This window comes from Thermobia domestica, chromosome 1, assembly GCF_964235325.1.
Source record: "Thermobia domestica chromosome 1, izTheDome1.hap1.1, whole genome shotgun sequence".
Taxonomy (NCBI): domain Eukaryota; kingdom Metazoa; phylum Arthropoda; class Insecta; order Zygentoma; family Lepismatidae; genus Thermobia; species Thermobia domestica.
This window is the reverse complement of record NC_137454.1, coordinates 170085092-170098254: the sequence shown is the minus strand read 5'-3', so window position 1 is coordinate 170098254 and position 13163 is coordinate 170085092. Positions and strand designations below refer to the sequence as shown.

Genomic DNA, 13163 nt, shown 5'->3' with positions numbered 1-13163 from the left:
GTTGCCTAAAACCATTTGAAGGGGGTGAAATCAGGGCCTACAGTAGCAACATTTTTGGACATTGAAAACATGTTTGGGAAGAGGAAACAACTGTTGTGGAGGTCTGAATTTGTGTATGCATGTAGTCCGAGGACAAGTTAATATACAAAAATTTACAAACCTATAGCTGCTCCCCAACGTCTGAAAAAAATCGTAAAGTTGGGGAATTATGCCAATTTAGCATATTTCACTGTCCAATATTTCCAATGGGTTTATATAGAAAAATCTGAAATTTTGAGAATAGTTTGTCCTCTAGTATACCATAACACACAACAAAGCGCGTTTTGTGTTTTTGAGCAGAAGGGGGTCAAAGTATTATGTAACGACGTCATATCTATGAGGTGTTTTGTTCATAAAATCTTTTCTGGAATTGAAAACATGTTTGGGAAGAAAAAACAACTTACGTAGAGGTCTGGATTTGTGAGTGCATGTAGTCCGGGGCAGAGTTGGTGTGGGTCAATGAAAACTTGACTCACCACCCACCATGACCCACTCTGACCCACCACCCACCATGACCCACCACCCACCGTGACCCACCACACACCATGAACCACTCTCATCCACTGTGACCTACTCTGACTCACCAAAATCCATCGTCATCAACTCTAAATACGTTCCACGGCCTCTTCTGTACTGATTAAACGAGTTTACACTTGTAATAAAACAAGACTGTGAAATTGTCACTAATCGGAGTGTTAATTTCTAATCGGAGTCAGTCGCTCAAGCACCATTCTGTTACAATAACGATGGGTCTGACGTTTACAATATCAAATGGTAAAGTGTTTGTCAGTGAGGAAATTGAAGCACTTCGAGGTGGGGGGAAATAAGTGTGTGCCTAAAATATACTTGTACTAAGAGAGTATTTTTGCAAGTGTTAATTTCTGAACGCATTCCAAAAGAAACTACTATTCGCAAGAAAATACCCCTGTACAATATGGAAAAGGTTATTGTTTCTCAGTTCACAGTATTTTTTTCTCACAAAAGACTTGAAAAATCAGTTTTTCATAGTGTATAAAGGTGCTCGGGTACCCTATGTGAGAGCATCTCCATAAAGTATGCTCATAATTGTAATTTGTGTAATCACTAAAACGCCACGTTAAATTTTAGTTACAAATATGCATAATTACAATTATTATGAATATTTATTCAAAGTAGTTTACCTAAAGCAAAGAAAAGACACTAAAAATTAGTACAAAGTTGAATAACACAAATAAGCCATTAGTAATAAAAGTATACATTTTCCATAACTCGTAATTTGCCATCTTAAAACAAATCTGAAATCGGGTTTATTTCCTGTTGGCCTCCAGAACTTTTTCGTGGTAAATCATCCGCAGCGGAATGATGTCCATCCTTCAGCCAAGAAATAACTAGCTCGTCTACTTTGAGCTTGTCTAGCAGTGGGCCATTAACATTGATGAACAACAAGTTAGACAATGTTTGAGCACTTAGTCTATTTCTAATATCAGTCATCTGTAAATTCATAAGAGGAAATCCCCGTTCGCACTCTGTCGTGGAAATTGATAATACTTCTACCCGATTTCTGCAACTCCTCATCGACAATCTGCTTGCAAGACTTAAGAACATTAGGAATATTTCATTAAAATGTATTATTTAAAAAAAAGTATTGAATATAGAGGATAGGGATGCGCACGAGACAAGATTTACGGCTGTCTCGTCTCGAAAATGTGCTGTAAAAGTGATGTCTTGACTCGAAAAATGTATATTTCTCTATTGGAAGAGCCGTGTCTCGACTCGAATTTTGTCAGGAAAATCCTGTCTCGACTCGTCTCGTGCGCATCCCTAATAGAGGAGGAGTTTTCAAATTTTCTTCCGGGAGGGGCGAAATTTCTAGGTCCGGTACTGATATAACCGTAACATTGTCATCTTAGTAGAGTGTTTCTGACGTTTGAGAACTCCAGGCATCGGCAATGCACTTTTGTTCTCCATATTGAATCCGTCATATTGCATTTTCCACTTTTACCATTGGATTCGTACTCCGCGACCACGAAAACCCCTACCTACCCGCTTTCAGTTCATAGCAGTGTTCTGCATTTTGTTCGCCATTTTGAATTTTACACTCTTGACATCAGATTCATACATAGCAACGTCGAATACTTCAATATACTCCATTTCAGATCCATAGCTTTTTTTTTTTTTTTTTTTTTTTTTGTAATTTGTGTCAGCCATGTTGGATCCGCAATTTTCACTTCTAAACATTTGATGTCAGATTCATATTTAGCTACCTTTTAAACCTATATATACCACGTCTCAAAACAATTACATCATGGCTTCCTATTTTGTCCACGTTTTCTGGTGTTTCGGAGCGTGCCTTGTTCTGATCTTCAAATGGTAGCCACGCTCCCTACAGGATCTATTCAAGTGAGATATTTCACATGTGTGGTGTGCTCGCTGTCTCCTTTCCAACGATATATAACATATGCAGATCCCCGCGTACCACTTCTAGTACTTCCCTTGTCAGTCTGACTTTTCATAAGAAATTATATAACATTGAGTTGTTAATGAAATAACGAAAAAATCGGCTAAACAATTTTTGAAAGAATGATCATGAAATAATTTACTGCAAGAGTGAATCACCACTTGTTGACTTCTTTGGGGGAAATCAATCCTTTTAGTTGAGAGGTTGCTCTTCGTATATAATATGGATGTAATTGAACTTAAACAATAAGATCTAGGAAACTATTTTGTCGTTTTCACCATTGTGTGGTTTCAGTGAGTGCAATAAAAAATTTTGTGCGCCTACACTTTCTTTAAATTTTGTGTTTAGTCTGTTGTCAAGTTTTAGCAACTATAGTTCAAGACAAGATAGCATAGAACGCTTTTAAGTAACATTCGAATTCGCAGTAAAACGCTCATCAAAGGCGGATTTAGCCCGGGGCCAGGAGGACCTAGCCCCAGTAACAAAAATAATTTAAGCTATTATTTATATATTTTTGTAAGTTTATAGTGTTGGCCTTTTATTCCTTATTGGACAAGTCTAGGATAACATTGATAGTCGTGAGTTATATCTATATGCAACATTTATTTTCTCCGACAGTTTCTAACTGAAATGTTAATTATAATTTTTTTTTTTTTTTTTTTTTTTTTGCATCTAATCCAAATGTCTTGTGATTAGGGTATAATACGTATAGCTACCCTACCTGTAAATATCTACAACTTATTAATTGCTAACTCGTCTTCATGTCTAACTGTAACTGGGGAAAGGAATGATTCATTTGTTTATTCCTAGTTCCTGTTAATGAGGTGCGTAAACGGATTTCAAATTAAAATAGGGTTGCCAGACGTCTCGGTTTTCAATGAAAAAACTGTCCCGAAAAAGACTTTTGGAATGCGTATTTGTCCCAGTTTTCGTTCTTCAGATTGAAAAAAATCAACCCACAAGAACTAGTATGTCTCACCTAAAAGAAAAAAAAAGTAGGTAGTATTTCTGACTCAAATGAAGACGCAACAAAGAAAAAAGTCTCTCTTCAATTATAAATGGAAGAGTGTGTCGTAATTGGCGCAATATTTAGGATCTGCTAAACACAAAAAATCGGAATTCGGAATAAGGGACATCAGGTAGTTCTCCTTATGTTACCTTTTCACATTCTTTATACATCCTTTGTGGGGCTTCATTTGTGTTAATTGTATATACGATGAACTGGAAAATTCTGAGTACTCACCTGGAAAGACAGGTAATTAATTGATTCTGACCAAACGAATAGGAACCGTGATGTTATATATAGCCTGAGATTGGTGTCCCGGGTTTTCACTTACAAAATCTGCAAACCTAAATTAAAATAATTTGCGTAAACTCATGATATACTTATCACAGTCTGGGTTTTGACTGGTCCCCCTCAGGCCGGTAGCCAGCCCAAAAATGTAGGAGGGGCCCGGCTGAAGTTAGGGGGGGCGATCCAACCATACTATAGTTTATCATCTTATTATATTTCATTTCAAGCCTACCTTAAAAATTTTAGGGGAGACCAGCGAAATTTTGGGGGGCGCCCCCCCTAGACCCCCTGGATACGGGCCTGGTCCCCCTAACTATTGCCTTCTAGATCCGCCACAGCTACTTCTCTTAAATATTTTCAAAGTAGTAAGCTATATTTGGAACTACTTCACATGTGTGCACAATGATGATAAATAAATAAAACATTAAAAAAAAAAGCGTAACTCCCCGACACTGCAATCCACGAATACCTATAGCTGACCTTGTTGGCTTCCAATTTGCGTTGACCATTTTATTGAATGGCTTACATACCAGTTTTTTTTTCTTTTTAATTACTTAAGTTCCTGAAGAATTTGCTGTCAACAATGAATATTTTTTATACACAGTATATAAAATAGTAAATAATCTATTATAGCGAGTGTGAACTAGGTCAGACTGGCAATGAACGACGTACTTTTTAATGCCATAAAAATTAATATTTTTCTCGAATTTCTCGAAAACTACGCATGATAATTTATCCTCAAGCATTTCACTTATTAACCTTAATACGATATCTTATTATCTTGAGATTATATTAGTATAGTTAAAAATTAAATTTTAAGAGTTATTAACAATTTTTGGGTTATATCTAATTAACATTGTTAGTGTTATATTGAAAAGCTTGATAATTCAATTGTATATTGTAGTATAAGTTCCATCTTAATAGATGCGCCGTTATCGTACAACATCAATATTTATGATTAGCAAAATGACCTGCCACCAAGTACGGAAATTCAACATCGCCATATCTACGGAAGACTAGTGCACACTATTACCAAACGTTTCAATGTATTGTTAATAACTGTATAACACTTACCTTCTACGTATATCCGAATATAAATTCACCATGGCAATCTCAAAATAATAAATATCCACTTCACTAATAGCGATTATAATAATTAATTAACAAATAAATAAAGCACTATCAAAGCCAGCTTCCAAACAAAACCGCTCTGTTTCTTACACAACAAGGATGGTAATGTTCATTGTGTACAGGAAAAGGATAAAAAAAACAGAAGAAAAAAACACTTCCTGACTGCTGATAGATCTCTTTTTAGGAGACAATAGGAAACGCTGAAGTTTTTATCTACAATACAGACAGCATGTAGTTCTTCAAGCATATGTATATTCTCACATAAATTCTATATTCGTATATGTTATAAATTGGAACGCTCAACGTCATATAATATTAACATAATTCCTATCATAAATTACCGAAGAAGACGAAGTAATGAACAGCTAGGAAGATTAGTAAGCAGAGGTTCAATCGAAATATCTGTTTTATTGTGGGAATGGTTCATAGATGTTATTTCAGGGTGTGGCGAATAAACCCACTCACACATCTCTCATTGTAACAGTTTATCTTATCAACCCTTGAGACTGGAGTGGGTTGGGTTTACATTTATTAAGCTATACACCTATATGCAAGTATGCTTCCAGTTAGGACAACAGTTATTCAAACACTATATAATTTCCGAGAAATAAAAAAAAAAACTGCACAAGCGACCATCAAAATCGTATCCATCATTTAATGAGGCTAATTGACAAGGAGAATTTAATATACCGGGTGTATCAAAAGTCCGGGTCATTAGGTCAATTCCGTTATGAGTAAAGATACGAAAAAATGGACAGAGAGGAAAGTTGTTGGAAATACGTGATCTTTCAACCTAAACTGGTAGCATTTTTCCAATCGCACCAGCCGTTTGAGTTCCACGCCAATTAAGACGCCCTTGTTAAATGGAAAAGCAATGTTGCCAATTCAGCAGACTGTTCCCTTGGACCTTCACCATACTAACAATACAGCATTGTTAGTATGAGGAAATAGATTTACAGTGTTCTAGGTCCCTTCACACAACAATGTGTACTTCCCCTAAGCAATTTTGAAGTGTCTTACGTTCCGTTTGAATAGCCTAATGAAGTTGAAATCTTCTTTAACATTTAATAGTGTGTGACTTACCAACGACGGGTACGATTGCAAAAAATCCACTATTTAAGATTGAAAATAACCTCTTTTCAACAGCTTTATTCTCTTTCCATTTTCTCGAGTAGGCCCATGGACAGTGACGACGCCAGTTTTAATTTCTTCGGGGGGGGGGGGTATAGACAAGCACAGAAGCAGAGGCATTTCGTGGAATCAGCTATTCTTTTGTTTACCTAAAATTATGTTTCAAAAAGAATATAAGTATTTCGAATGCATATATTTATTGAACTTTAAGACATACGAATATGAAATTTTACACACATATTTGTGAACCTCTCAAGTTCAAATTACAGTTCAAAGTTCAAATTACAGATGTTCAATATGTCCTCCATCAACGACACGAACAATATCACATCGATACTCAAATTCCTCCTATACTCGGACAAGCATGTCTTGCGTCACTGATGTTACGGCAGTACGAATCCGGTTCTTCAACTCTTCCAGGTTCTGTGGGAGTGGTGGAACATAAATGTCTTTAACGAAACCCCACAGGAAGAAGTCACAGGTGTCAAATCCGGTGACCGTGGAGGCCAGCTGAGTCATGCATAAGTCGCCAGCTCCTTGACGACCAATCCAACGGTTCCGTAGAGTTTCATTCAGATATTCACGCACTTGGCGACTCCACTGAAGGGGTGCCCCGTCTTGTTGAAAAATGAAGTTGTCTTCATGCAGCCTCGGAAACAACCAGTTTTGTAATATAGCGAGATACTGCTGACTGTTAACCGTGTTTCCATTAAAGAAGAATAGACCTAAACAGATGATCGGCATATCGCACAAAACACATTGACTTTGGGCGAATCTCGTACATGTTCAATGACTGCATGCGGGTTCTGCAGACCCCAAATTCGAACATTTTGCTTGTTTACCTGACCACTAACACGGAAAGTCGCTTCATCACTGAACACGATGAGTTGTGCAAAAGTGTTATCATTGTCAATAGCATCCAGAATCTCCTTACAAAATGCCACACGTTTGCGTTTGTCATCAGGACGCAGAACTTGTAACAGCTGTAACTTGTACGGCTTCATAGCCAACCGACGTCTCAAAACATGCCAAATTGTTGTTGTCGGCACTTGTAACTCGCGACTGGCACGACGAGTTGATTTTGAAGGAAAGCAGTTTCATTTTGAAGGACTACGTTGGAAAGCAGTTTAAATTCGTGCGACATTTTCTTCAGAAACACGAGAGCGGCCAGGACTTTTTCCTTTACATACACATCCTGTATCTACAAACTATCTTTACCATCTGCGAATGTTCCACTTATTCGGAGGATCAATTTGGTACCTCAACCTGAAACGTCTTTGCACTGCAATCACGGAATTGCACTTCGCAAACTCGAGAACACAAAATGATTTCTGCTGCGGAGTAGCCATTTTAAACATATGACGGTTACCAAGCAAAACAGAAGACAACTGACATCTAGCGGCTATTATTATAAACTAGATTATGTATTCTTTAATCCAATAGCCGAGCCGAGGCGCAGCGATCGATAGTTTGGACAAAATAAATCTTGGTAATACATATATTCTTTTTTAAAACAGGGTGTATATATATACAGGCGCGGATCCAAGAGGGGAGCTATAGCCCACCCCCTGACGCACAGGTATATACTGGATAAAATGGGCTCTTCAATCCTGTTTTATACTGGATAAAGCGGCAAACAATGGTTTAACCCCTCCCTTGATCATATCCTGGATCCGCCGCTATATATATAGGGTGTTTTACAGTAGCGTAGCCAGGATGTGTGTTTGGGGGGGGGGCAAGTGCTGTTATAGGCACATATAGAAAAATTACAAACAAAAAATATATAAACATAAAAATATATAAAAAATTACAAACATCAAAGTACCAAAGTACATTGTCGGACCTCTTTGGGGGGCGGCCCCTCCGGGCCCCCGTTCGATACGCCACTGGTGTTTTAAAAATGGCGCCCACGGACCACAGAGCATTATTCTACAAGTCAAAATAAAGCAAACAATATATATATTTGTATACCTTTCGAGTCCTCGTCTGGAGACGCAAATTGCACTATGTGGCAACGTCGCAAATAAAGAACCATAGATTAGATCTACCAATGTGTCAATTAGTTATATGAATTCTTTCCAGATGGCAGCTAAAGTCGATATTGATTGACACTAGCATCACTTAGTGTAGCAATCAATTCAATTGCTTATTGTATTCGTACAGCAATGCTAATGGCTCCAAGTTAATCTGCGACGTTGCCACATTGTGAAATTTTGATTCGCCATAGCAGCTGAAGGAGGCCCCGGAGGGCATTTCATCATATAACATTTTCGCTTTATTTTGACCTGTAGAATAGTACTCTGTGGCCCGTGGGCGCCATTTTTAGAATACCCGACACACACACACACACGCACACACACACACACACACACACACACACACACACACACATATATATATATATATATATATATATATATATATATATATATATATATATATATATATATATATATATAAGTGACTATGTGACTTAATCTCTTGAATCACCCAACCGATCTCGATCAAATTTTCAACATAAATGAGGATCGGGGTCCAGCCTGGGATGGTTTTTATCATTTCACTTTGACGGTGCAACTTAGGGGAGGGGAAGATACATAAAAATGATCGAAAATGACCGCTATTAGAGTCGAATCCATAGTTTTCGGGATCGCTGAGACGAACAGTGACATTTCCGATGCCGTTTAAGTCCAAATTCAGTACTCCTAAACGGGGTTGGTGACATGTAAAAATAATAGAAAATGACATATATTAGTGTCAAATTCATAATTTTTGGGGTCTCTAAGCAAGGGCGCCGATTTCTCTGTGAATTTGGGGGGCGCATTCAGATGCAAAAAGCATATATAAGGATTTTAAAACAAATTGCATTCAAATTAAGCCAAATATTGTAAATTTACAAATACAGTCAGGGGGCCCACATGAGCTTTGGGGGGCTCGGGCCCCCTCGGGATCGGCGCCCTTGTCTCTAAGTTGATAGATGACAGTTTTAGTGTCAAATTAAACGTACTCTCCCCGTACGAAGTACGGATGGGCACGAATCGCGCTAAAACTCGACTCGCATTCGAGTCAAAGGTAATTTTTCTCGAGCCGAGTCACTGTTTTTGAGGTCGAGTTTCCAGTTGAGTGGAGTTGGATAAATGGCCTCTCATTCAGCTCGTTTTAGAATATTGGCGTGATTAGATTGGAAAGCGAAAGCCATGAGAAATGTAAGCAGTAATTTATTTATTTATTTATTTGCATATGCATATATGCGTATTGCTCATATGCATATATCCATGATTCTCACCTGTTAGAATCTTATGTCTTTTGAAGCACCACCATTGTATTTATTGAGCATTTGTGTGCACCAATCTACATGAGCTTATTTTTGAGTTTTTGTCAAATTATATGGTATCCAACGAGAACAAACCTTTCTCACAGCTAAATGATCATGCAATATATATGCTGGTGGAACTACTGCCTATAGTTGCCTCAATCTCACGGTATGTCACATGACAATCTTGCAGTATTAGGTTTTGCACAGCATCAATGTTTTCTTGAATAACAACTGATTTTGGACGTTCTTCGCGAATTTCGTCAGTGAGCGAATGGCGGCTACGAGTAAAATCATTACACCAGCGTTTCACAGTGGCAAGAGATGGGGCTTCATCACCAAATGTGGAAGTAAGTTGATCGATGCACTCTTGTCTTGATAATCCACGTCGAAAATCGTAATAAATCATCGTATGAAAATTTTCACGCGTTAATTCCATTTTCCTGTTGTCACGCAATCTTCAAGTCAACGTCAACAACACAAAAAAAGCTATTGACAAAACATTTGAAGTACACAATATCAACAATGTCAAACATTTCTATGCAAACAAAAAATAGCGCCTAACTAGTGTTGCTAAGACTCAAAATATAAATAGTGGCCCTCGTATTAAACTTCTGAGGAAAAAACTAGTTTTTATGTAAATAAGTCGTTCGTTGCCAATCTGATGCAGTTGGTTGGTTTTATTCTGCTCGAATAGATTATTTATTTTTTTACGTACTAGCTGAAATTACGCCCCCAACCTGCTTGACGGTGAGGGTTGAAGTTGGACTTGAACGAAGACCGGTGTTCTACTGTGCATCGTAACGACCGACAAAACTATGAATCTGACACTAATATTGGTCACTTTGACATGTTATTTTTCACGCCTTTCCAACATCTCATGACGATGCGGTTAAAGTTAAACTTGAACGGCGTCGAGATGATCCCAAGAGCGTCATGGGTATTCATTTTAGTGATCTCGAGAATTAAAATTTGACACTGATATCGGTCATTTCGGTCATATGTTATTTTCCACGCCCACTAATATTCATTGAGCATTACCATTCATCTCAGTGATTCCGGAAACTATGAATTTGATAGTAATGTCTGGCGTCCCAGGTTTATCATCTCTCTTTATGCATAAATTTGGGCCCCCATATAAGTTCCCCCTCGAGCTGAAATTGGAAAAAAGGGTTTCGCACAGAATTAGATCCGGTGAGGATCTATTCACTGTTTAACGTGGGTTCCTGTAACCAAAAGGGTTTCGCACAGAATTAGATCCGGTGAGGATCTATTCACCGTTTAACGTGGGTTCCTGTCACCACGGCATAGCATAACCTCGGGATGCGAATCTTGTAGGTCTTTAGATATAGAGCTTAGTTTCAAATATATTGAATAACCAGTCGCGGACAATAGACAACAAAGAGTGGTCTTCCAGCTTAGGGGGTTGGCGTGAGGCTAACAATCTCATCCTGTAAAATAAGACACTTATTTAGAAAGATTTACAGAAGTCTCGAACCAGGACTGATAGCTTAGCACCTCAGCAAAATAAAATGGACATGATATTTGAAACATGGAATATGAGAAGTCTTTATAGAGTAGGCGCGTTAAAATTCTGAACAAGTGAGTTAAAGGAATATAGAATGGTCCTAATAGGAGTTCAGGAAGTTAGATGGAAAGGAAAGGGAGTAGTGAAGCCCAGAAATTTTACGGTTTTTTTTTACGGGAAAGAAAATAAAAATCACCAACTAGGAACATGGTTTTTCGTTCACACTCCCTCGTTAATGATAAACTTTCTTTTATTGCCCTTAATTGCTGTTAAACTGGATCTAGAACATGCATATGATTCAATCATTCTCGATAAACTCATCACTCACATGGCACACTTCCAAATTTCTTCACTTTTTCTCCACTTACTCATAACCGGTTGGTACAGCGTCGCATCTGCATCAAATACAACAACAGTTATTCTCCTTACCGTTCAGCATTATTCCTCAAGGATCTAGTCTCTGTCCAACATTATTTAATATATACACACTCTCTCTCCACCAACGACTTAGGAAAATGGTTCCTGATGACATGTTGCTATAAGTCAAAACCAATAACCTAGTAGAACGGCAACGCATCCTGCACGACGCTCTCCTAGAACTTCATTCCTGAACCTCTAAAAACGGCATGTCAGTCAATTGGACGAAATCTTCTTGCACACTCTTCACCCGGAAACATATTCAATCTCTAATCCATCTCACGGTAAATATCACCCAGTTACAGGTTACACCTATCTTGCAATATCTTGGATTCCATCTCGACTCCAAACTAAATTGGAAACATCATCTTAAAACACTCAAAGCCCAACCATACTTCAAGTTGATGTCCTGAATGAGCCACAAGGTTGGGGAACAGACATACCCTCCCTCCAACAAGTCTGTATTCAATGTGTGGATGCAAAACTTTACTATGGCGAAATTTTGTTCTCTCCGGTACCTAAACGGATCAGCGAACATCACATCTGTCTTCAAGCCACACCACTACGAATTATATTTCAACAACCAAAGAAGGCATCTTCTTCAGCACTCTTAGAAAAAGCTGGAATAATTCCTTTCCCAGTGAAAACATATTTTGTGGCCAAAAAAATCCTTCTTCAACGCATATGCTGCACCTCCTCTCTATTATAACCGAAATTACAACTCTTGTACAATAACAATCTCCATACCAGACGCCCATATCATAAACAGTTACCTTTGCTTTATCGAGCATTTGTTAGTATTCATAGTTGGCTAAATCAATTATATCGAGGACCGAAACTACTATGTTGTACCGCGCAATATGCAACTCTTATGCACACCTCCACCCTTGAGCAACCAATAGTCTCCTTCAAACGTCTTCGCTCCACTTAGCCTCAGATATTGCCCCATCTCTGGGAACACCACATCCAATCTTATCACTCAAATACTACTTTTATCTACGTGGATGCTTACGAAAAACAGTATACTGAACACGTATCTGTGGTTGGAGCAGGAATATCTCTGGGATTGCCTGCGCTCAACTACGCTGAAACTCACAGATCCGTCAAGAAACTTGGGCAATTCGCACGGGATTGAAAGGCGCCTACAACGAAAACTAAGTCTTAGTTCTCTACAAAGAATATGTAGAACCCCATGGACGCCTGCAAATACATGGCTACACATTAATATTCATCAACAGCTTTGAACACTAGTCAACAATAATCAAGTTGTTATGCTAATTTGTACGCCTTCCCACTGCGACATCCCAGGGAACGAAGTCACTTATATCCTTGGCACATATGCAACCCAACATGGCACGTCTATTGATCTCCGTCTTCCAGAATCCGCCTTGTCCAAGCTGTAGCTACAGAAACGGCAAACCGAATGGTGCACCTACCAACAACAACGATCAGGACCTGGGATTTATTACTAAATAGACCCTCTTCTCACCACGAGGAAATGGGAAGCTTCTCATAATTGAACAAGAAAACATCATTGTTTATAGTCTCGTCTCCGTTTTCATACTGCTCACACTCCTATCCAGCAATATAAACAACAGCAGCGTCCCTCTCGTTTGTGTTATTGTGGAGAAGGTTCTATAGAGCACTTGACCTTTCTGTACTCTTTAACGCCTGGTTATTGTCTGATACTCAACGCATTCATTTATTTTGTTTATTTCACTAATTCAGTAGCAGCAGCCTCCTTACTAGCTAACACAAACCACCTCGTTCTTTATCATGTTATAATATTACATAGTGAACAACTACGATTTATAATGTGGTCAGTGTACAACAGTGTACTGCTCTCTTTATTCATAGCAGCATGTGGTATATA

The 13163-nt window shown here is 38.3% G+C and overlaps 1 protein-coding gene across 1 annotated transcript in view; it reads right to left on the bottom strand.

The window, feature by feature from the left end:
• The window catches only part of LOC145691043 (beta-1,4-glucuronyltransferase 1-like), a 208978-nt gene extending 203997 nt beyond the window's left edge, over positions 1–4981 (bottom strand). The window contains exon 1 of the mRNA XM_081766648.1: positions 4845–4981. Coding sequence (XP_081622774.1) covers positions 4845–4876 — 32 coding nt within the window. The 5' untranslated portion in view covers positions 4877–4981. The remainder of the gene's footprint in view (positions 1–4844) is intronic.
• Between the last annotated feature and the right edge of the window lie 8182 nt (positions 4982–13163).